The sequence below is a fragment of the Leptidea sinapis genome, chromosome 24, assembly GCF_905404315.1.
Source record: "Leptidea sinapis chromosome 24, ilLepSina1.1, whole genome shotgun sequence".
Lineage (NCBI taxonomy): Eukaryota > Metazoa > Arthropoda > Insecta > Lepidoptera > Pieridae > Leptidea > Leptidea sinapis.
In genome coordinates this window covers 10121863-10148369 of record NC_066288.1, presented here as the reverse complement: position 1 = coordinate 10148369, position 26507 = coordinate 10121863, and the positions used below count along the sequence as shown (strand labels likewise).

Sequence of the window (26507 nt, the reverse complement as noted above, 5' to 3'; positions counted from 1 at the left end):
TCTTAGTATTAGTATCTAATTTTAAATCTCAAAGTGATTAGAGTCAAGTTTTACCATGTGCTTCCCCGGGACATTAAAAGAATAGGGAAGTTCCAAGCCAGTGTCGTAAAAAGTGATTTAGGGCATTTACCAGTAGGAGGCTTCTTTACACAGGATACCCAGATTATGGGTACCACAACGGCGCCTTTTTCTGCCGTGAAGCAGTAATGTGTAAGCATTATTGTATTTGGGTCTGAAAGGTGCCGTAGCTAGTGAAATTACTGGGCAAATGAGACTTAATATTTTATGTCTCAAGGTGACGAGCGCAATTGTAGTGCCGCTAAGAATTTTAGGGTTTTTCAAGAATCTTAAATCTTATCAATTACGATCAGCTGAACGTCCTACTCGTTTCGTCCCTTATTGTCATAAAAAAATATAGATTATCTATGTAGATGGGCTCGCAGTACATAATCTCCTCAGGATATAAGGATACATATCCTCAGAAACGATAAGCCATTTGGTAATATTGAGTGCTATGTTGAAACATCTGAAAGCGGCCCGTATCTCCGGCACGCGCGGGATGCATCTCATTACACCTATTTCCGAGGTTTCTACTCTCGTGTTCGCTTCAACGATGAGTTGTTGATTGCATCGCCATTAACCCGGATTCGATGTAAATCAGAAGCTCATCGCCAGGTTGTCACGAGACATTATGCTGTGCGCTAGGAGTATAGATCTAGCGCTATGTGGGTGGAGATACTTCGGACCGTACACTCAAAATTGAAAAAAATACTTAATAACCAATAGTATGTATAAGCCTTGTTGAAAAATTTCCTATAAAAAGGTTATTCCTACAAAAATTCTTCATGTGTCTGAATGAAACTATAATATATTCCGTTTTTTTTAATATTTGTAAAAACAATAATTAATGCGTACACAGTCTCTAGCGGTTGCGCCTAAAACGTAACGCCCTCGCGGAGGCCTGTTTTCGTCTTTGAAATAGAGATCTGGGTGTTAAATTTTTTTTATTGGAAATTTCTTTCTCTCTAACGATCTTTTTCCAAATTCGTGAAATATTAAAAGATTTTGTGATTTAAGCGAAAAATTAATGCTTTTTACATCTTAATAATTGTTAACGATGATTGCATTTTTTTATTAATAATACATATTTTGGCTCCTTTTTTTTTTCTAAAAATTCTGAGTCTAATGAACCATCGCTCATATTTTAGGAGCTTTATCAACAATTAACATGTTTTTGAACTTGTTTACTAGACTATGAGTATTTTAGCTTTACATACAGTGGCGGTTTATTTTTTTTTATAATTGGGATGGGTTCAATAATAATAATAATAAACAAAAAACAAAAAGAGAGACAAAAATGATAACCTTATTTGTTATTTAGCATATAGCATGTATTGTGTCTGAAAAAAATTACAATATTCTTAAATTCTTGATTTACTGTGATTTATCCAATAATTTTTGAGCAGTACTCTTTCTATACCAGCCTGTAGTGCAAACATGCCTCGCGTTTGTCCGAGCAACAAGGTTATACGTGCATAGAGCCGAGGGTTCGCTTCGTGATATCGAGATGAATTCTAGTAACGAGTCCATCACTGTCTGATGATAATGAAGGGGTGGGGGGACACCACCGGTCTCCCCACTCCCCCCCGGCTCTAATAGCGTGATGTAAGCGTCGCTTCATTACGGTGATTCTCTCAGCGGATCTTTGATGTCACTTCATACTTTTTACATCAACTCTTTGTGATTGATTAATTCGTTTAGAATCTACAGACGTGCTGCTGGTGGTATTCGAACAAGTGCCACCGTGCTACGTGACACAGCTGTTAACTTATGTTACCTACTTTATGTTTTCAAATCTTTTACATAATTACAAACTCAATATGTGTTCATCACCACTGTCAAATCGGCGCGATTTTGGTGCTCGCGGAGCGTTCTGTTAATGCCTATTATTTTACGTGTAGCAATACATCTACAGGATCTACTTTACAGTTGATAACATGCTCAACCCCAATTCTGAATGAAGCCACAACCTGAGAGTTGAACAAAGCATACAAGATTTTATCAACGATAGGTACGTCACTCGAATGGTTGGCTAAGTTGGAAAGAGCGCTCGCACGGAACGCGAGAGGTCGCAAATTCGAGTCTCGCATCGTTCATAAAATTTTGTTTTCAGTTTTATTTAGTTACATAACAAATTAGTAAGATAAATACAATTTAGATCCTATACATAATTCATTCAATGGAGAACGTAGGCACCTACAATCTACTTAATAATAGCGTAAGCAAGCCATCTACATGTACGAGTATCTAAGACAAAGCATTACCAACTAAGAACATCGGGAATAAAATATGACTCGTCGATCACTCTTACAAATAGGTATAATTCATAAAAATAAACTCAAGAAGTGTTATAATATATTATCTTTCAAGGAAAACTTAAGGATTGTGAATATATATTTTAGTGTAGACTGTAGAGCTGCCTACAAATGGTACCAGGGAGTCGTCCGCGTTGCTTTAATATCAGCGCCTCAAGAATTTTACGAGATTTTTACAACCGTCGTGAGTGAGGCCTTGAATACCTAATCAGGGCTTCCAGCTACAGCCGCGTCTTGCGAGCGTCTCTTCTGGCGTCACGGCCATCATTTTCCTGTCTATTCACAGACTTAGATCCAAATAGATGCCGCGAGTGTACGAGTATGTACTTTGCGTGTCAAAAAAAGGAGCAATGCTCTTCCTTTGACGCATTTAATTTATTTTTTATTATGATTTATAATACATTACGCATTTTAGTAATAAGCAATACCGACTATTGATGTACTGAAAACTTCAAATAATGATGACGTGAGTGGCTAAACGTTAGGCTCGATGCACTGCCATTTTTAACGACGTCACAGTAGGTATAAAAAAAAGGGCACGCTTGGTTTGATTTGCGTTATCTACTTGGATCTATGTCTGTGGTTTTATTTATGGAATAAAAAGACATATGCATGGGCAGACACACGGGGGCAATGCGGTTCTTAAGGCTCTGAACCGTGGACTGAGTCCAACAATATAACAGATAATTCTTTGGCTTGTAAATAATGAATTTTATGTTAAGAATTTGCTGCAAAGCTCCGGTGCTTATAGTCATTTACGCCCTAAACTGTGTCATTCCATAACGTGAAACGTGGCAATCGCGTCTGTAGCAAACAAAATGGCCGCTCCATTATTATTAAGTCGCTAACTACATTTGGCTTATTGACATTGGTAATTTGTAAGAAACTCTTGTCATTTAATATGTAATAACCGATTTAAAAAAAGGTAGCGATTACTGCATTATTTTAACAAAAAAAAAAGCCGTTGTGTATGAGGTACCACATGTATTTTGGTGTAGATGTTTACAAATGTCTTAGATAAATTTGAAAGCTATATTATACTGTAAGGTTATTATTCTGGGTGTAGATATAATAAATAATATACTGACAAATTAATGCATGAATCGACATTTCGTCAACAACGAGACTCCCTCGCTGTTCCAACATAAATATGGAGCCAACGTTGGTGCATATTTGTGGCGAGGGCACAGTGACCGGTCGCGGCACGGGCCGGACATTAGCGATACTTGCTAGAAACTTTAACCATTACCCGCCTCGTATAAATCCGGTTGATTTAAACGACTAACAGTCAGTAGTTGGACTCACTTCTACGAGTAGCGGTACATTACGTTACTATGCTACGAGTAATGGTCCACGAGAAATTAATCGATTGTTTAAATGATTAGGTTAGTTTCATAAAGCTGCGAGTACAGTATTATGTATGATCTATCTATAATATCTATTTATTGTTATTACGATACAAAGATAAATCTAGCTAGAGCTGGATTTATTCTTCTAAAAGAAACATGGACATTTTAAACGAACAATTTCTTTATTTAATGACATAAGTGACCAACGAGTTCAGGTCTTTTTTATGACAATAAGGGACGAGACGCTCAGCTGATGGTAATTGAAACGCACTGCCTATTACAATACAGTGCTGCTCAGGTTTCTTGAAAAACCTAAATATTCTGAGCAGCACTAAAATTGCGCTCGTCGTCTTGTGACATAAGATGTTAAGTCTCATTTGCCCAGTAACGCCCTTCAGACCGAAACACAATAATGTTTCATGGCAGAAATAGGCAAAGGAGCCTCCCACTGGTTTAATATCAATCACAGAAAACCAAGATGATATTTTCAAGAAACCAAAATGCGCACTTCGGTAATAATAATTCCTCAAAAGTTAATCACATTGTGAGTAGCAAAGTAGTTAATTTTTGAATATTTCTTAAAACTTTAATATCGAAGATGATGCATCAGGCATTAAAGATAAAAAGAGTGTGACTATTACTAAGACTTTAATGAACAAAAAGAGCGAAACCTCGAGGAACAGAGACATTCCTAAATCCACGGAGATCAGGCTCGTGTTAACACAAATTTGACCCAAATTTTAACTTCTATTTCATGCTAAAAGTTCAGGTAGGTAGTCCGAAAAAGTTTGGATGATGCAAAGACCAATTCTTTAATTAATATTATAAACATTTGTAAGCCGTAAGTTACCACGAGGATTACATTTAGGACTCGAAGCACTCAACCCCTTTTGTTTTGATTGACACTCTCAGAGATCTATGAAGTTCAAAATTACTGCAACTGACTTTGTAACACACAGAGGCTTTATTTATGGTGAAGTGTCAGCCATCGTAATGATTGGCGGGATCAAAGGATCGTTCAAAAACGCAATATCACTTCAAGGCTTGTCAAAGGGTGACTTTTTCGTGGTCAAGTAGCTGACATACATATACATATCTATCACTTCATAGTAAATTCAGTCAACCCTTAAGTCTTATAAGGTATAAGAGGCTGTGAGTAGTAATAAGGGCGTATCTACACTGTTGTCTATAAAATATTTTGAAATTCGCTAGAATTGGAAAACCAATAATAGTTACAAATTGAATATTGCCAACTATTGAAAACAGAAGAAGTTTCATTAAAATGAATCGACATATTTTTGAAAACTATCATTTACTATAATTATTTTGAGACAAAGGACCCTCATCTACTTTTTTGTACTTTAGATGTCTTATCTTTTCGTGCAAAACATCAATAACATGTTCCGGTAAACAAGCAGGAATAAAATGCAGCCACATATATGACACGTCAGCGTTACTCCTTCATGTAACACACATGACAGATGACGTAACGACATAATACTGACGAAAGCCATAAAGGCAACTGTTGCATTAGGCAAATGATTTGCGAGAGTAAAACGCATTAGATCGTACGTGTAGTGAGTGCAGGAGACGCTCGTCAGCCAAGTGTTGTGTCATTCAGCAAGATAAAAGCGGGAGGCCGAGCCACAAAGCAAGAGTATAATAGAGAAACACGTAAAGCTGCATCGCGGACTCTCCATTAGCGCAGCGCGCTTTGATCTGGAGGAGGCGGACGACGAGGAGCCACTTTGCTGCACTGAGCCATATTGAATAATCATTGAAATTGCTTTTATCTTTTTAGCGACTGGAGTGGAAATTGGTCTCTAGTATTTGTTAAGTACTTAAATATCTAAAGTCTATCTCGCTAATCGCCGGAGATGGCGCCACTTAACACGGACTTATCGTTGCGAAACTAATGCTCTACTAGGTTCTCGATCCAGACACGTTTTAAACGGTCTTTGTTGTATCAATTACACGTAGTTATTATTATTAATATCCAGCCTAAATTTTAATATATATCAAACATAAAAACTCTCAAATTTCATTGCAAAAAAACGGGCACTTTTGATTTATTCGAGTACTTTTAGTATTTAACAGGCAACAAAATAAAAGAAATATTTTTGTTTTGTTTTATTTTCAGGCAATAACTCTTTTTAACAATAAAGATATGGTAACTTCAATTGACTTTTCCTTTTATTACTTAAAGAATTAAATATAAAATTTGGTGTACAGCTCTCGTCGTTTTCGAAAGTTCCATAGATCAATTGGATTGAGGTTGGGACTTCGTGCTGGCGAAGAATGTAAACGGCTGATCCCGACTTCACTTAAGTAAACATCTACGTCACCCTCTCTGCGTTTAAAGAGCCATTTTATATGAAAACTAACTCTGTACGATCTTCAGAAGCAAGCCTGCCAAAAACATGACAGTGCCTCCACCATACGGTGTAATTTATTCAAAAAATCCCTCTAAATAACGCTCTCTTGGTCTTCTTAGCAATTTACGATGTCGGTCCTCACCAAATAAAGAGATTCTGGCTTCTAATAAAACCTAACTCCATTCTAGATATATCCACGTCGCACAATTTTGAGAAAATATTAACCTTAGAAATATAATTTCTAACATCTTTAATATTGTGTTTATGTTATTGTAGATAGACTTCCAATTTCGTAAAGCTTCTTGGCTTCCCTTTTTATGTATTTACACACAAGCACAATATCTAAACACAATCTTTTTAGTTAATTTTATTTATTAAGAGCAGGCTCAAGGCGTGCTCAAGCTTGAACTGCTGGCGATCTACCTCAAAATTGTTAGACTACGATCGATCGGCTCTGAGAGGCTTCAAGTATGTGTGATGAAGGATTGTCGTCTAGGTAGAGTGTCACGATGACATAGATATTAGTTTTGCGCGAAATATGCATTTTTTTAGTCAAGGTAAGTGTAGGTCTGCTCTTAAATGTCAATGAAAAAACTCATAATTATTATTCAAAATTGCGAGTTTATTGGTTCTTACAAAACAAACGCGTTCTAAAGTTCTAAGCTTAACTAAATAGTGACTTTGGATGTTGAAGCGTGACACTGCATGTCCTGAGCATACTTTTCATAAGATGGTACGTAATTACCGATTTTAGTTTATTATACCGGATTTTTTCTATAGATCGACTCAAAAAGCACTCGCGATCGACCTGTCGATCCCGATCGACCGTTTGAGCACCCCTTATTTAGAGCATTAGTAACATGACGATCAGCTCAAACCAAAATACAATACCTTAAAGAAGAATATTTAAATCATTTTTCAATTTACTCGATTACAAGAAAAACCCCCGTTAGGTTTAGACCTTCATTTTATAATCAAACTTTACGAATACGAAGTTGTAGGTACATCTAAACACAAACTGCGAGGAAACGCACGAATCGAATAGAATATTTTTAAATAACTTTGAAATTTAAATAACATTTTATTTTACTTGCCAGTACTTTTTAATAGGTAGAAATTTCTGTGTCTAATTAGTTAAATGCATATAAAACCTCTTTTATTTAATATTTCCATAGTTGTACAGAAAAGTTTTGTGTGCCCGGTTTATTTTATGTGTTTATGTTACTTAATGTATTGTGAAACTGGAAAACTAGGTTTTTCAATTTAATTTATTTAAGGAATAAATACCTAAATTTTGTCAAAGTCAAAGTTCTTTATTTGCAGGAAACATTTACAGCTATGTTTCTTTGCTTCCAATAGGTGATTTTGAATCCTATTTTGAATAAATAAAAACGAATTTATGTTTATATTTAAAAATTATCTGTCGGCAGCTATCGAAGTGCCCTATACCGGCTTCAGCTCTTATGCATCTTTTTTGAGCTAGTATTAATACTTTGTCTGAATACAAACGTTCATATCATATTAATACTTGGACGTTTTTGTGAATATATTATGAATACGATCATTAATCACCTGCCGCCCTTTTTTATATTTAAAAGTCTACTCATAAAGTTATTTTTCCAATTTGCGAACTGTTATAGGAGGATTCTTGTGTGTGAATGAATTTAAATAATTGCCGAGTACCTAAGGCTATTATTGATATAGAGAGCTAGATATCCGTTACACCGAGAACTTATTAATATGTACATTAAAGTCTGTTGAAATTATAATATCTATAATATAAAATGATATACGAAAAGGCATTAAAAGGCATAAAATGCATTTATTTTCTCAAAATTGATTCCTTTAGAATTCTTTTTGATGTCATTTCTTATACTACTACCGCTTCGGAAACAAATGGTGCTCTGAGAGAGAAGAAGCGGCGCAAGAAACTCTCCCAGCATTCTTTTTTTTTTGACACATGAAGGTATGACAATATATTCTGAGACACGCATAATAATATATAACTTTTTTTTTAATTAAAATAAGGGGCGAGACGAGCAGGACGTTCAGCTGATGGTAATTGATTCGCCCTACCCATTACAATGCAGTGCCGCTCAGGATTCTTGAAAAACCCGAAAATTCTGAGCGGCACAATTGCGCTCGTCACCTTGAGACATAAGATGTGAAGTCTCATTTGCTCAGTAATTGTAGTATAGCCCAGTAATTGCCGAAATACAGTAATGTTTACACATTACTGTTTCACGGCAGAAATAGGCGTCGTTGTGGTACCCATAATCTAGGAGGCTTCCTGTGCAAAGGAGCCTCCCATTGGTTAACTATCTAACTTTCTAACTGCTTATTTTCTGAAATGAAATGAAATTTATTTATTTGTATCAATCGTGGTAACTTAGTTCTTAACAATTGGTAGATGCACAGCACATTTCACCAAAAAATCGACATACAAATATTTGATTGTCAATATTATAATTATTATATTTTTACGTCATTAATACACAGTACATAGTTATAATTAAATAATATAATATAAAATAAACATTAGTTTGTTCAAATAATAACTTTGAAATATTGATATTTTTGACTAAAGAATTATTTTAAACTAAAGATACATTTATCTATTATACATAATTTATTTTTATGCCTTTTGTTTTAGACAAGTCTCTACGATTTTTTGGAAGGTGTTTAACATAAAATTTGCGTTATTTTGATTCCGTTCGCAAGAATTGAAACGTTTCTAATATTTAGTAAACGTATGACCAAATAGGTCTTTTTGAAATTGAAAATATTGTTTACAAATAATTATAACTTACCTGGTTAGTAAAATATTGTTACTCAGTTTCTAAATAGTTCAGTAGAACTTAAGCAGAGCAACGAACTTAAATTGAAAATGTATTTTGTAACAATCGTCATTGGTGAATGATTATTCTAAGCAACTTATAATGATATATGTATAACTAGCCGTTCCCGCCCGCTCGTCTTATTACAAATTCAATAAAAAAAATAAGTACCTAGACATCAATAAACCATCTAGGATAAATTTCGCATGGAATGGTGGTAGTTTCATGTCGATACGATCAGTGGTTTAGGCGTGAAAGAGCCTCAAACAAAGGCCATTTTCATTACATTACATATATAGATGAGTTGCTCTTGGGTCCGGGCACATAGTACTTGACATAACATTAAAGACCATACTATATAATGATAATTAAACACTCGACGGTCGCCCGCGCCATTTTGTAAAAGCAACATAAAAGCCTGCAGCATGCGGCGCATACATAAGCAGGTGAAACGCTAAGTATATAATTAATATGTAAACGCTGAGCGCGGTCGCGGCCGGCCCTTGGATGTGCGGTAATCAAGCCTTAGACAAGGGCGGCCATGTTGATTACCGCACCCCCCCCCCCCCCCCCCCCCCTTCCCCAGTGGCCCGCGCCCCCCAGTCGCCCGCCCCAGGCTGTATGCACGCGTCTCATTGTTGCGGCTGTGTGCGTCAGGTATTGATACCTTGAGGAAACACTGCACAGCGTTCATCATAATATTATTATCGTAGTAACTATTTCATATAGTTAAAACATGCAATCAATATCGCTTTAATTATTGTAGAGTGGATTAAACGAATCATGAGTATAAATAATGTTATTATAATGTATCCATTGCAAATTAAACTAAGTAGGTAGGTACCTACGTGAACAAATGTAATTCACTTCGTCAAGATAATAACTCTATCAGGATTTACGATGTTTTAATCTCTATATACGAGTATATAGTCAAAATGATCTTTGTTTGAGGCTCTTTCACGCCAGAACCACTGATCTCCATGAAACTACCACCATTCGATGCGAAATTTATCCTAGATGTTTTATGGCTACTTGTTTTTCGAATTCCAACGTTTCTTCCTTTAAAAATTCGCCCATCGAAGCGGGCGGTAATGGCTAGTTATTCCTATGAATGAAATAATCCCAGATCTATAAGTACTTAGTCATACTCATCAATAAGTACTTAGGTAAATCATATTTTGTGATTTCTTAAATATTCTCAATATAACAACATTAATTTGAACAAGTTTGTGTTATACTAACTCTGGTAATAAGTTCAGTACAAATAAAGATGCAATGTAATCTTAAGAAAATTAAATCGATTTCGCCACGAATATTTGGATTAATGATTATTAATTAACTTTTATTATAATATTATATAAATATTAATTAAGTGGAAAATGTAGTCAGTGCTTGTTCTAGAGATTTTTTAAGAAACTTATATCAGCAAGTCCAAAGGGTTCAGAGCTCAGCTAGACGAGGGCTGGTCTCCAGCTCTTATAAAGTATGTATTATTAAAGCCCTTTATAAAGAACGTTGACTTCCAGCCAAACTTGGGTAATTCGTGCCTCGTGACTGGGTTCAGACTTGCTGGAAAGTCCAAGGTACATTTTTAAACAGCCTATTCCTCAAGGATATAGGTAGAAAGGAGAGAATTATAAGGGTATTTTGATTTTTTTCTGGAATAGGAGGACAAACGAGCGTACGTGTCGACTAATGTTGTGAGAATAGAATGTGGGCGATGAAAAATGAATGGTGGTGCCGCCCACATTCTACGCGCTTTTTTTGAAGGTACCCGTATCATACCGCACAAGGAAGCTCATGCCATAGCTTTGTTGTACGTGGACGAAAGTTCCTAAACAACCGCACTGTGGAGGAACTCCACTTATCCAGATGGTGGGGATGTTATCCTAATTAATGGAGTGTCGTGCGAGAGTGGAATTCGGCGGCAAGAATCAGGTGACACAGAACTTCGCAACACTCCCCTTGACACATGCGATCGGAGACACACAATAAAGCGTAGTCTCTACGCAACGCCAGGTTATCGAGCCGTTCACAGAGCACTGGGTCCCCAGCGATTCGAGCAACTATGCGTTGTACGTGGCCAATGATTCGAGCTGATACTAAGGTGCGCCAGACCAGAACTGACAGCAATACTCCATATTTGGCTAGACTTGCGTCATGTGAGCTGGCTTGATGTATTGCCGTGCTCTATATATGACGCCCGGCTTCTACAAAGCCAATTTGAATTTCCCTCCAGATTACCACGTAAATGACAATCGCTCGAGATTTCGAGACCTAGAAATCTGATACTAGGCGAAGCTTTAAGCGAAGTGCTGTCGAACAGCAGTGATACAAACGGTTTTTTTTGAGTTAACTTGAGTCTTCTGGTGGTTAAATCCAATTTAAGGTTCATTTTACCAAATGAGACTTTACGTCTCACGTCTCAAGGAGAAGAGCGCAATTGCAGTGCCACTCAGAATTTTTGAATTTTTCAAGAATCCTGAGCGGCACTATAATGGGCAAGGCGTATCAATTACCATCAGCTGAAAGTCCTGCTCGTCTTGACTCTTATTGTCATAAAAAAATGTTATTCATTCTCTTGATACACTTTGTCCTTTACTCCTTTTCCCCAAAAATGTAATGTAATGTGTAACGACTCCTTTAATAAGACAACTCGCTACAATCCATGACGGACGCAGAATGATGAAGACGTTGCAATTTGTCGTTTGCACGTTGCTTCTTATGAGATTGTTTTAGTGCTTTTAAACTGAAAAATTTTTCGTCAGTGACAAGGATTTTTCTGTATTTTTCAACCCCATAACAGGAAAGCAAGCAGTTTGATCAGGCCTCTCTCCTTAACTTTGATATAAATGATGATATAAATCGTTATACTTTTTTTTTCTTATAGGATTTTATATTAAATATCAGCCTTTTCAGTTCTATCAGCACGCGGCCGCCCTGATCTCTTATAGTCTTCGACAAAGGATGTGTTGGTTTTATTGTATTTATAGTACAACATACCAACATACGACTTATACCTTGCGTCTATACGTCGGTCATATTCAAGACACTTTAAAAGTGTCTTGAATATGACCGACGGCTCCATACCCACTTTGTCCAAGGCATTGAAATTATATTTTATTAATCATCCCATTACAATGTGTTTTAATATAAGCCCATAAAATAAACGCGTTTCAAATTATAATATATATAAATATAATAGGGTTTTAAATAAGTTTTTAAGATATTGAGCTTTTATCATCAAGCTTTCATTGACTTGAAACATAAATATAAACCTTAGATCAAGGATTCTTAATCTAAGATATAAAAGTAAATAAATATTCTATTGTAAATATTTTATATATACGACATGGAGCTTATGAGTCGATTACACGAGATTGGTTGTATGTAGCAACAATGGACCGGACCGGGTCACCGGGTCCTTCGGGTCCTTTAGTTTATTTAAAGCCTTACTTTTTTTTATTGGTACTTCAATTATACCGACACTATCAAGAAACAATTCATTTAAATTGCAAATGTTTCCTCGAAAAGTGAATCCAATTGTTTGTGCCTAATTTCAATAAGCCTCTCTACTGTTAGCACTTAAACTGAAAAAATCCCCACATCAACACATGTTTTAGATTAGAAGAGAAATATATGATTAAGAATCTCGGAGAAGATTAACAAAGATATTTAATAAATGTACAATCATTGATTCAGTCTACTATTATGAAAACGAGCCACCAAACCTTGCACATTGAAAAGAATTAGAAAAGACTTCACAGTAATAAGTGCAGCTTGTGTGTTTACCAAAATAAAATAATTCACGGGGAAGGGTGCTGGTGTAGGACGCGACTTGCGTCGATACTCTGGCTCCTTCTCATGTCCAAGTTACGTCAGTTGGTGCTGGGGCTGCTGCTTCGACTGCCGAAGACAGCAAGCGTCGCAAATATGACGGACTCAGTGAGTCATACATCTTTGTGGCGTTTAGTGTCGAGACACTTGGCACGTGGACGCCAGAGGCGCGGAGAATGTACAAAGTACTATCTTCGCGCCTCAATAAGGCTACTGTAAGCCCAAGCGCTGGCAGCTATTTCGGTCAACGGATCAGCCTAGCTATCCAACGCGGAAATGCTGCCAGAATTCTTGGTACACTTCCACGTAATCATAGTTTTTTTTTTATTATCATCATTATCATCATTAGCTAGAAGACGCCCACTGCTCGACAAAGTCCCACCCCAAAGATTTCCACGACGATCGGTCCTGCGCTACCCTCATCCAACGTATTCCGGCGATCTTGAGAAGATCGTCAGTCCATCTTGTGAGAGTCCTACCAACATTGCGTCTTCCGGTACGTCTTCGCCATTGGAGGGTATTTTATTTTATGTACTCATAGTATTGTAAATATAGTTACAAGATTAGTTTTATTTTGAATAAATGATTGCAATAAACTGATATAAGACAGCAAGCGTCGCAAATATGTTGGTCTCAGTGAGTCATACATCTTTGTGCCGTTTGGTGTCGAGACGCTAAGCCCGTGGGGCCCAGAGGCGCGGAGAATGTTCAAAATACTATCTTCGCGCCTCAATAAGGCTACTGGAAACCCAAGCGCTGGCAGCTATTTCGGTCAACGGATCAGCCTTGCTATCCAACGCGGTAATGCTGCCAGTATTCTTGGTACGCTTCCACGTAATGATAGTTTTAATTTTATGTAGTCGTAGTATTGTAAATATAGCTATAAGATTTGTTTTGATTATCTAAGTTGATAAACTGATTGTATTCTATTTGTATAGAAATACTCCAATGGCGAACGTTCTGCTAAGATACATACTTGAATGTTGTGCATAAGTATGGGTAGATAGAGGGTTAGCAAACAAACACTATAATAACTGAAAGAACTAGAAAAGTATGCAATTCCGTACAATAAATCTCCGGCCGACGAGCTGGCATTGTTAGATACCGCGCACCCGGCTCCATCTTATACGTGACACCGCTCGTCATCTAAGGTGGCTTACAGTGAACATACACTACCGACCTGATATGCAAAAATACGCCTTAGAACAAATGTGTGGAGTCAACATTTTATTGTGACGCCAGACAGAAGTGAAAAATGAGCATGTCGTGTGTACAGATAGCAAAATGCTTTGTTCTGTGTGAATATTTTGTGGACAACAATGGAGATTGTACGTTTGTTTCGAATTGATCGCTTGAATGTTATTGCTTCAGTAGAAACATAGTGCTGTTAAAATGGTACTTTCCTACTGGCTGTCTCCTTCTAGCAGGACTTCTGTCAGACAAGTCAGTCAAGACAGTTTTTTTTTAAATGAAAATACGGGACGAGACGAGCAGTAGCTCAAATTACAATGCAGTGTCGCTCCGGATTCATGAAAAGCAAAAAAATTCTGAGCGTCACTACAATTGCGCTCCTCACCTTGAGACATAAGATGTTAAGTCTAAGTTGCCCAGTAATTTCACTAGCTACGGCACCCTTTAGACCGAAACACAGTAATGTTTACACATTACTGCTTCACGGCAGAAATAGGCGCCGTTGTAGTACTCATAATCTAGCCGGCATCCTGTGCAAAGGAGCCTCCCACTGGTAAAATATTGAATTGAAACCTAAATGTTACTGACTATACAATAATTTCTGTAAATTTTGTACTGCGCCGGCATCTAAACTTAATTTTCCTCAAACACCATTCACATAAAACTCGATTACTGATACATAAATCCTAGTTAATAAACTGCTGTTCAATCTGTTGTTTTAAGTTTTACATTTCATTTGATGTGAGTGTAAAAACCAATAAAGTATTCTTAAATTCAAATGAATTAACCAAGTCTCCTCTACAGTTATTAATTTAGATTATATTATATAATAGTTTAATAAAAAAGCACAAAAATTTCATTGGTATTCGAAAATTTCCTAGTATTAGAGATAAATCGGTTATAGAAAATGGATGAAATTTAAAATTAACATCAATTCTTTCCTTATCGATGATAGATCAAAATAGACGATAGAAAAAAAACCTTTTTGTTTTTTGTTTTTTTTTTGCAAATTGAAAAATGGAATAATTTTATCAAATAATTGTATTGTGATCGGTCCTCGCCGCTTAAAGTGGGTCATAATCGCGCTCATATGAGTCAGTTACAAACAAATATACATACAGGTGAAGCTAATAGAAAGCGTATAAAAAATGAAACTCGTTTTACGTTCGAACGCTTGCTACAGCTATTACCAGTGATCTATGTGCTTTGTCAAAATATATCAACAATTAATCACTATCAGAGTGGCAAAATACATGAAAATCTGTATGGCTGGCTAATCAATGAAAGCTATAAAACAAACTCTAGCTTATTGTGTTCATTAGAGGAAAACCATTTAATTATCTGTTCTGTTGAACAATACAATATGATGATTTTGTTAAAGCTAATTATCGGCCAATATATGTGGGCCTCTGTTAGAGCGTTGTTAGTATGAAATAATGGGTGACTCACCGACGGTCGGTGGCCCAGGCGCGTGTGGACGCTACAGCCTTCCCCCGCCACTCGATTCTTCAACAAAATCATCATATCATACACTTGCAGTATTGTATTGTAATATTTAAATTAATTGCAGTTTAACTGTTTGCCACTATTATATTTACATGGTTAACTGATTACACATCTGATAAACCTGAATGTATCTAAGAATTATTATGATTCAGTAGAGCTTAGTTCATATCAATCTTCTGACATAATCAATATATATATTTACGTTTTTTCATATTTTTTCGTACTTGCTCATAGTAACATCATAATCGTTATTCTATTATTGATTAATTAAATTATATTGAGAAAAGTTACGATATACTATTGTAAACAAGTTGATTAGTGTTAAAAGTATTCGTGAAATTGTTATGCTAATAAAAAAGTCTAGATTTGTGTTCTAAAAGTGATCTCAAAGTCTTATCATCGCCACTCTCATAAAAAAGAACAATAGGCTGGCAGTAAGTGATATGAAATTTTTTTACAAACCTTGAGTGTAAATCCAAATATAACACATATCAATAACTTTCCAACAAGTGAACACACAATTACTAAATATCTCACATTCAGAACAACTAATTAGTTTCTTGTGTATAACAGCTGATATTATTATAAAATAAAATTGAGGGTAACTCTCACTTTAGTAACATTGCATAGTGACGTGTTACGGCTATAGCTGATCACGTTATAAACTGGGTACGAGTAATATACACTTGAAATCACCGAGTGATCCGTAGTTTGAAACCCAAAGTCCAATATATATTTTCTCTTTTTTTTTATTTGCTTTTGCTTAACGAGCGCAAAAATGGTTAACTGTGGAAGATGCGACGAGTATGTTTCGGATGGACCTAAGTGCAGCGCTTGTCAGAAAACTTTTCATTTCCAATGCTCAGGAATAACCGAAACGGGATATAGGAAGTTGGGGGAAAGAAAACAGACTTGGCGCTGCCCTGATTGCAAATCCAATATGTGTTCGTCTCCTAGTTCTCCAAGTCTAGAGAAGATAATGGAACGTCTCGATGGCTTAGCGCTTCAACTAGTTCCACTCACTACCCTTCTGTCCGAGGTTCAGAGCATCAAAGGGGACATATCTGATATTAAAAAAACTGTCTATGATAACACTGAGAAAGTAAATAGGCTTGAGTGCAGGATCATGACCGTTGAGAAATCTATCTCCGATATGAAGAAATCTCATTCCGAGATCAAAGACCTCAAGGAGAAGGTTCTCCAATTGGAAACAGATCTCAATTCTAAAGAGCAATGGCTAAGAACCAATAATGTGGAAATTAAAGGAGTCCCACAAAAGCCGAACGAAAATCTTTATGATTTATTAGGAAAAATTGGCACTAAAATATTGTATCCAGTGTCCAAAGAAAAAGTTAACTTTATAACCAGAGTACCAGTACGCAAGGGAAACAACACCAAAAACAAACCAATTATTATTTCTTTCATAAACCGATATGCTAAAGAAGACTTCGTTGCAGCCGGGCGTGCCTATAAGGGTCTTAATATATCGGACGTAGGATTCGAAGGAAAGGAGCACATCTTTATTAACGACCATCTTACAGCTCGGAATAAACAGCTCCTTTCACAGACCAAGGCACTAGCAAAGGAAAAAAACTACAAGTATATTTGGGTACAGCATGGCAAAATACTGGTGCGTTTCACCGACAGTTCTCCCCCTTTACATATAAGATCAGAGAAAGACTTATCAAAAATCAATTAGTATATTTAATTCTGTGTATAGTAACCAATAACCAACATTGTAACTCTTTTCTTCATGACTACTCGCATTCCTATCGAAGTTTTATTCAATCACTAACGATAGACACTTTATTTGTTAATCACTTCGTAATAATACAAACAATTCTTAATTTATTTTCTGGGTGCTTCTTTGTGTATGTGATGTTTATCCGTAAATATAATTTAAATCTGAATTTACTTTTATACCTATTATATTCATTGAGTGAGTTTTCGTGTGTCGTAAACACTCGGTCAGATTATAAATCAGATAGTGAACTTAAATTACACTTAACGATGACTTTTTATTTTGTTAACAACTTACCATTCAAGACTAACGATCGTGCTATTTACCTAGTTGTCAGTGACCAGTTTTGTTATTATTATAGTAAATTATTTGTATTTCCTATTATTGCATTAGTCTGTTATATTAACACCTTATTTGAGTTTGTGTCATACAGCTATTATAATTTACTATTAAAATGGGTAACTTAAAAATATATTACCAAAATGTTCGAGGACTGCGGACAAAGACGGATGTTTTTTATCGCAACGTCTGTATGAGCGATTATGATATTATCGTCTTAACTGAATCTTGGCTCAACGATATGTTTTGTGACAGTGAACTTTTTAATGAAACGTATAATGTGTGGCGAAACGACCGTAACTACGATCTCACTCGTCAAACAAAGGGAGGAGGTGTACTCATTGCTGTTAAGAACACAATACATGCCCGGGGCAACCCGAGCTGGAGTTCATCAGCTGAAGATCTGTGGGTTACGTTATTTATACCTCGTACTCGAACAACCACAGCCACCCACATTCACTTATGTTCAGTCTACCTCTGTAATCAGGCGGAAGGTAATTCCTTTAATGTTCAGTTAGCAAACTTTCAAAACCAGCTACTCACACTTATTAACACCTACAAAGATGACAAATTTCTAGTACTAGGTGACTTCAATCTAAGTGAAATTCAGTGGGTTTCTTCATCTTCTGAGGATGGACTTATTCCGCATAATCTAACCAAACAGATTTACTTCGATTTTGCTGATAATATTAATATGTGTAGTTTGAAACAATATAATCACGTAACAAACAATATCGGCCGTATACTTGATCTCGTACTTTCAAATGACTCTGTATCAGTATTCCAGTGTGCTACTCCGCTTGTACCTGAGGACTCGCCTCACAAAGCTATATGTGTAGTGCCTTCCCTGGATTTTAAGCCCTTATCACCTCAAAAAACCGAATTTTACTGTTTCAAGCGTGCCAACTACGACAAAATTCGTAAAATATTGTCAGAGGTCGACTGGGAGGAAATTGTCTGTTCAGGCGACATTAATGAAGCACTTGACTCTTTTTACAAAATAATATATAAATTGCGAGATGAGTTTGTCCCTAAATGTAAGTCGCGCAATGTTAAATATCCCCCGTGGTATACTTCATCTCTAATCAGAATGATTAAAGAAAAATTCAAATTCTTTAGAAAGTTCAAAGTCTATGGAAACAAATCAGACGAAGCCTCTTTCAGAGTTCTCAGAGAACGTGTTGATGCAACTGAAAGGGAATGTTATGATAATTATATGAACAACATTGAGCAATCCATATGTACTAATCCCAAAAAAATGTTTTCATACGTCCTAGATAGGCGTAAGCGTGGTACCATTCCATCCATAATGACATTTGAAGACAAAAGTTGTACTAAAGGAGATGATATTAGTGAGCTGTTCTCAGACTATTTTTATACTACTTTTTTATCCAACTCATCGCCTAGCTCTCAAATGCCTCCACCATCATCAAATCCGGCCTTTGAATTGGGGAACCTAGAAGTCAGTTGCAAACAAGTATATGAACTCCTTAAGTCATTAGATCTGAAAAAATCTTCAGGACCTGACCATTTACCAGCTGAATTTATCGTGGCATGTGCCTTCGAGCTGTCATTACCAATATCATTATTGTTTAAGCGATCCTTCAATGAAGGTTTGGTTCCCCTCAAATGGAAAACTGCTTATGTCTCTCCAATACATAAAAAAGGTTCAAGGGAAAATGTAGAAAATTACAGGCCAATATCCAAACTTAGCTTATTTGCAAAAGTTCTTGAGAGACTTGTGTTCACGCAAGTTTACAAAACATTTAGTTCGGCTTTTGATCAATGTCAACATGGATTTTTAAAAGCACGCTCTACCGTCACAAACTTAGCAGTGCTAAATGACTACATATCTGAACAAATGGTACAGGGTAATCAAGTTGATGTTATATACATGGACTATACGAAAGCATTCGACCGAATTGACCATTGTATTCTTCTCAAAAAGCTTACAGCACTTGGTATCCGTGACGATTTATACAATTGGTTTAAATCTTATCTCTCTGATAGAAAACAGGCTGTTGTTCTCAATGGTTACTGCTCTTCTTGGAAAAATATACCCTCTGGGGTCCCTCAAGGATCATTACTAGGACCTCTGCTTTTTATAATTTTCATAAATGACATCGGACGATTCATTAAAAATTCGAATTACCTTTTGTTTGCAGATGATATGAAAATTTTTGGTATAGCAAATAATAAGACAGATGCATTACGCATTCAAGAAGATTTGTATAGACTGGATGACTATTGTACCGTGTACAAATTAGACCTAAATGTATCCAAATGTTTCTACATGCATTACACTACTAAGCCTACCCCTTTCCCTCATACGTATATTTTAAAACAGGAACCTCTATCTGTGGTAAACGAAACAAATGATCTAGGTGTTTTCCATGATAGCAAAATAACTTTCGTACCACATATTGATCAGGCTATCATTAAAGCGTCTAAAGCACTAGGTTTCATAATACGTACAGCCAAACCTTTCAAAAGTATGAAAACATTAAAAATTCTCTACTGTTCTTTCGTTCGCAGCCATCTTGAATATGGTTCACAAATTTGGAACCCAATGTATGGTGAACACATTAATCCAATTGAAAGGGTTCAGCGGAAGTTTACACGATATCTAGGCTTTAAGTTTAAAATACCTAATGTAAGCTATGAAGAACGCTGCAAGCGCTTCCACCTTCTACCACTCAAAGCTCGTAGAGATATTTCTGATATAATCACTTTAATCAAAATACTAAGAAGTATGATTGACTGCTCTATATTACTGACCAAAGTCTGTCTGGCAGCCCCTAGTAGAATGTTAAGACAACAGCATATCTTTGCTGTACCATTCTGTCGCACAAATTATAGAAGGAACACATTTATTTTAAGAGCTATGCAGTCATTCAATCATTTTTGTGACACGGATAATATTGATGTCTTTAACTCCAGTATTAATTCAATTAGAGCCCATTTGGTAAAACAATTTAGCAGTGATTAACAAATTAACATTAGGAATGAAATTACTCTTTTTTGATCATGCTCTCAACTGGCGATAGGAGTGCGAGAAGAATTTATTTAATAATTTTATGAAGTTTTATTTAATAATTTTTAATTATACTTGTGTTGTTTGTTTGTAATTAATATGTTACATTTAATAATATTATACTTGTTCCTATGTACATGTGGAAGCCTATTATTAGCTCGAACGAATTATGTTTGTTAATTATTTTAATGTATGTAAAACCAGCTGTTGGCTTTCTTAAAAATATTAAATAAAAATAAATAAATAAATATACTGTATCTGCTAAATATAATTTTATAGCACTCTTCGATGAAGAGTTTATTGTTCGGTGAAAAGTAAGTGAAAGTATATTGTAAATACTTTTTAAACATAAACTAAGAACACAAAAACATAGACAAAAAACAATGAAGCATGTAATTAAGACGTGTAGTGTATAAGTGATAATTTATCACTGCCAGCTCTGGTCCCAGAGGACTAGTGTTAACCCATGACTGACAGAATGGCTAAGACGTCGCCATTATCAAACACTTTGAGTCTTTTCTGTGAAGCGCTGTTCCAAGTCGCGCAAAGTGACAAGTCCCCCGGTTCTTAGTCAGACCACAACCCCGTAAACACAAAGCTGTCCCAAGTTATTCGTTGTTATTAATTATATAAAGCCACCAACACGCCACAAATCGTACTAGTAGATCCATATAAACTGGGCCCCATGGGCAGTCTTACAAGAAGGGCGCCATTACTGGGCAAATGAGGCTTAGCATCACATGTCTCCAAGGTGACGAGTGCAGTTGTAGTGCCGCTGATAGTTTGTGGGGTTCTCAAAAATCCTGAGCGGTACTGCATTGTAATGGACAGGGCGTATCAATTACTATCAGGTGAACTTCCTGCTCGTCTCGTCCCTTATTGTCTTTTCAAGAAACATTTCAAATGCTGCAAAAATGTATCTACAATGTTTCAAGAATACAAGATAAAATTCTATATGGACCTTTTTCGGATTGATACAATATGGGTCTGGGTCTCCAAATAAAAGTTGAGTTGATAAATCATTATTTCTAGCGTACAACAGCTGTAAGATAAAACTCATGGTACGATATGTTGTGAAAAAGGTGTTTTCTGAACCTTTCATTCGCTGAAGACACACAGAGTAGGTCGTGTAGCACTACATTAATTAAGATGACATGCTCTCACCGAGTAGCCAGGGGGCGACATTGTCGTTGTCTTTGGCGCTCTTGAGGATGGTCTCCGGCAGCGGCAGGGAGTGTCGCACCATGGCGCCGTACAGGCCGTACTCCGCCATGATGGTGGAGCGGCCCCAGCACTTCTCCGTCTTGCGCCACTTAGCGCGCCGGTTCTGGAACCACACCTGGAAATAGTCCCTGATGTGAATAACACGCGCAATGTTGCTCTGTAGCTTGTAGCTGACACAAATGAGACGTTTATCTAATGGTGAATATATACCAACTTCCTGGCGTGCCGTTAAGATTCATAAAAGGCGAGGATTTTGAACGTCACCGCACATCACCAGTGGGAGGCTCCTTTGCACAGGATGCCGGCTAGACTATGGGGACCACAACGGCGCCTATTTTTGCCCCGACGCAGAATGTGTAAACATTATTGTGTTTCGGTCTGAAGGGCACTGACGAGACTTAACATCTTATGTCGCTAGATAACGAGCGCAAATGTAGTGCCGCTCAGAATTTTTGGGGATTTTAAAGAATCATGAGCGGCATTGCATTGTAATTGGCATGGGCAAAAAAACTCTAGTTAGAGAAAAGATAAAGTGTCAGTAGGCCATTAAGTAACTTAAACAGCAAAACGTCCTTAAAACCGAAATACAAATATCGCTGCCGTGCTACTGCTGCGTGGCAGACAACCGCTGGTGAGACTCACCGACACCCAGGAGCACACGACTTAGTATGATATGTTGTGTAGGTTGGACGAGGAAAAACTATATAATATGTATGGTGTATATTATTAATACGACTTTAATAATATTATTGGTGTTTGTAATAAGAGTCTGTTGAGAGGTTTGAAAGAAAACAAAAATATTAAAAGATTATTTTATGTTAACTATATTATATCAGATGGAGGTTTTTTTGTATGACAATAAGGCACAAGACGAGTTCGACGTTCAGCTGATGTTAGTTGTAAAGCCTTGCCCATTAAAATACAGTGCCGCTCAGGATTGTTGAAAAAACCAAAAAATTCTGAGGGGCACTACTACAGCGCTCGTCACCTTGAGATATGAGATGTTAAGTCTCATTTGCCCAGTAATTTCACTAGCTACGGCGCCCTTCAGACCGAAACTCGATAATGCTTGCTCATTATTTGCTTCACGGCAGAAATGGGCACCGTTGTGGTACCCATAATCTAGCCCACATCCTGTGCAAAGGAGCCTCCCACTGATCTTGCCTACCTCTTAGTTAGACGTGAACCGTTCTTCAAGCTGTCTTACGTCTTTCCTTTACATTACATAATATTTAGATGTAACTGTCTACCGGAAGTACTGAGTGTTGGCCTCCCGAAATGCAGAATGCCAAAATCACCGATTGCCAAAATCTGCGTTACGTGCTTCTGTGGGTTTTACTAACATCAATTATTCTACACAAGTCCTGACCTGATCGTGATACGTGCGGTCAGCTAGTCTCACAGTCATCTTAATCTTACATCGTGTGCTCAATTTACTTTTATCCGCCTTGCCAACATGACCGTCGGTATCTATATGATAGAATAGATATTATGGAAGAGTTAAACACATTTTTATGTTTCAGCTTGTAACAACAGCTTGGACACCGCCGAGGAGCCGGCACTCAAACCCTCCTAGTTCGCACCCAGCGAGCGATTGGTTCGCGTGTTGATCCAGGCGAGTGGGCGTCGCCGCGGTATTAACTAAGCTCACAAAACAAACCAATTAGTGGGAACAAACGCGACTAGATTAAATTTTCAAATTCCAAACGAGCGGAGCTCTCAGCTTAACCACTACGCGCTAGGGCTGTGCTCACCGAATTGCTTTCGAAGTACTCTACAATTAACTTTATTGTACAGTGATCGGCTTATCATTTGTGGAGGTGATGGTGAAGAAACATCGAGAGTGAAAACAGAGCCAGGAAGCCGTGTATTGGGGGAGGGTCTATGTTGTAGCATAAACACATATTCTGTCATGGTGAGTTGATGCCGTAGCCTCAAATAGAAATGAATAGTGACTTCATAGTTTTGTGTCAGCTCTTCTCAAAGTCAACATTTCGAACAAAAATCATCCGAGGTATCTAACTACACAGTTACCAAACAGATTTATACACACCGCTGGAATTATTTACAAATATAACGTCATTATAAGCTTTTGTCTGATTTCTTTATCACATCTCTTACCTGTGATAAGATTTATTGTTAAATTCTTTTTATAACATTAATCTACAAATTAGAAACTTTATTTTAACATTTGACATTTATATAACACTAGCTGACCCGACAGACGTTGTTCTGCAGATGATAAAAAAATACTGTTTTTGTAGCAATTTGCCAATAATATTTCCAAACATTAAGAATTATTACGTAAAAGATGCTCCCTGTTGTTATAATGAAATACTTGCGCAGCAGAACTGACAAACCCCGTGTCACTAAATTCTCTCATAGAAAATATGTCCATACAAAAGAAATATTGAAAATAAAAATAATTATTTGTCCCAAATCAAAATAAAAACTATCCTATGTCTCAAGTTGGACTAAACTGCACTCATTGAAGTAGTCCCCATTAAAATCCATTCATTAGTTTAGGAGTCCATCGCGGACAAACAGCGTCACACGTTATTTATATAGATGAAACAGAAAACACAGCAAGTGACAGCCCTGTATAGAGCGTGCAGCGCCGGCTCTACGAAACAGTTAATTTCTAATTAAATTTGTTAATTAAACTCGATCCGCGCTCTCCGCGCAAATTAATACTCCGTCGGTATTATATTCCGGCAGAACCCACGAGCACCGACCTCATCCCCCATCCCCCATCTACTCAATACATTATTATATAACTGTGCTGAATACATAACTAGCTGTATTTAAGGGTAACGTTACTATAAGATCGACAGAAGATATAAAAACAGACATTTTCATTAATTTCAGACCTTTTAATAAGTGAGCACTTTGTTTTGTGTTCATTGAATGAGACTCAGGTGCCACGCTTGGCTATATAACGCTTGTTTGCATAAAGTCGGCTAGATTCGACTAAGGGAGCGCGATTCAGTCAAAATAAAATTTACCAGTATAATATAACATACACAATTATAACTTTATATATTGTATTTTACTATAACAGGTGTATTTAGTATTATTAACCTTACCTTGATGAAGTTGTCACTTTTCAGGTCTAAGGAATATCTTTTCTAGTAGGCGGAAGATTTTGATGTTCAATAAGTGATTACACAGTCTTAGTTTGAATACCATTTACTTAGATATAGTTTACTTAGTTCTGTAGTAATTAAGTAGGAAAAGTTAATTGTTGGACTAGGGTAGGTACTTAGAACAGTGTTGAAATATTATTAATAGAATGCACATCATCAGGATTACAGTGAAGATACGACATTTAGTTTTCGACCAAGAATACTGACTGATAGAGCTGGATGGTGTAATTGCGGGATTTATATGTGTTTCAGGTCTGGTAGACGCATGGAAGGTGTGTGAGGAGGATGTGTGCGAATATGATGACGGAAAAAATAACATGACGCACATAATTCCTGATCAACGTTTTGAGAACAAAAGTTATAAAAAGACACATATTATAAAATGCTGGTGATCTAGTGATTATAGAAGTCACGAAAGACAATTAATATGATCTTACCATGGGTTACTTACGATCCTAGTAGGCATTATGACTTTTTATGTGAGTGCTTAGTTGTGTTTGTAACAGCTTTTTGTATTTTGTCAAAATCTGTAATAGTTATTTATGCAACTGTTGTTTATAAGGGGTATTAAAACACGAATGTGGGGTGGGTGATAATAGTATCATGAGTGTTTTAATACCTAATCATCAACAGTTGCATACAAGACTTGTCCCAATAACCATTACATCATCCAAACGAGTGTTGTATTGAAATTCAGTACAACATTACAACACTCGTTTGGATGATGTACCTAATGGTTAACGACTGGCTTTTTTTAATTTTAGCAGTAAGCTAACTGTTTCAGAATCATTTATAGAGGATTTAATGGATGGGTGTAGATAAAAAAAACGTACAAATTCGTAAGACGCTCATGTAAACAAAATATTGTTTAAATTATAACCATCTCTTGTTTGACCTTCCAGCAGGTTAATGTCAATCATACAACAGCAGCAGTGAGCCAAGCGCAACCCTCCACACATCAATTTCATCAACATGAACCACTCGAACTAATCTTATTGTAGCACAAATTGACTTCAACAATAGCGTAACTCAATAACGAGAATCTTTGTACACCCTCATAATGAGCACTTACCGCCGTTTAAGTCGGTGTAAGCTCGCCTCACCCCCCCTTACCCTCCCAGCGCCCGCCTCCTCCCGAGGCTACAGCGCCGGTTATTGATTGGTCGCCTCGTCCCGTTGACAGTCTAATTGTGGACTCCGGATTAGGTTGAAACTGTCCGGGATTAGACCGGGTTACTCTAATTGTTTGTCGGAAATAGCCCGAGGCTTATTGATTTGCAAAATTCAATTGTTGCAAGAGGCAAGCCCTTCTTTGTGCTCTTCTACTTTGCTGAAGGAATAATCCTAACCGTGATTAAATAAATTGTAATGTCCCTTATTTGTTTATCGGATTTCCTTCCATATCACTCTGAAATTAAAAAAGTTTTTGTAACCACTAGTTAAATTCCAATCGGTCTAGAGCATCACTTTTGATTTTACTCCAGGTCCAACTGGCCGTCGTTTAGTTAATTGCAGTCCACCATCAGGTGCGGCTTGTACTTTTGTCGGGCCAG

The 26507-nt window shown here is 36.8% G+C and overlaps 1 protein-coding gene across 2 annotated transcripts in view; it reads right to left on the bottom strand.

Annotated features, from left to right (window-relative positions):
* LOC126971752 (visual system homeobox 2-like) overlaps nt 1-26507 on the bottom strand; it is a 149442-nt gene that overhangs the window by 5414 nt on the left and 117521 nt on the right. Inside the window, exons 6-7 of one of the 2 annotated variants that reach the window (XM_050818142.1) lie at nt 21749-21923; nt 15414-15470 (exon numbers count right to left, since the gene is read on the bottom strand). In XM_050818142.1, the coding sequence (XP_050674099.1) occupies nt 15445-15470; nt 21749-21923 (201 nt within the window). In that variant the 3' untranslated portion in view covers nt 15414-15444. The remainder of the gene's footprint in view (nt 1-15413; nt 15471-21748; nt 21924-26507) is intronic. The other variant, XM_050818141.1, reaches the window with a different exon arrangement.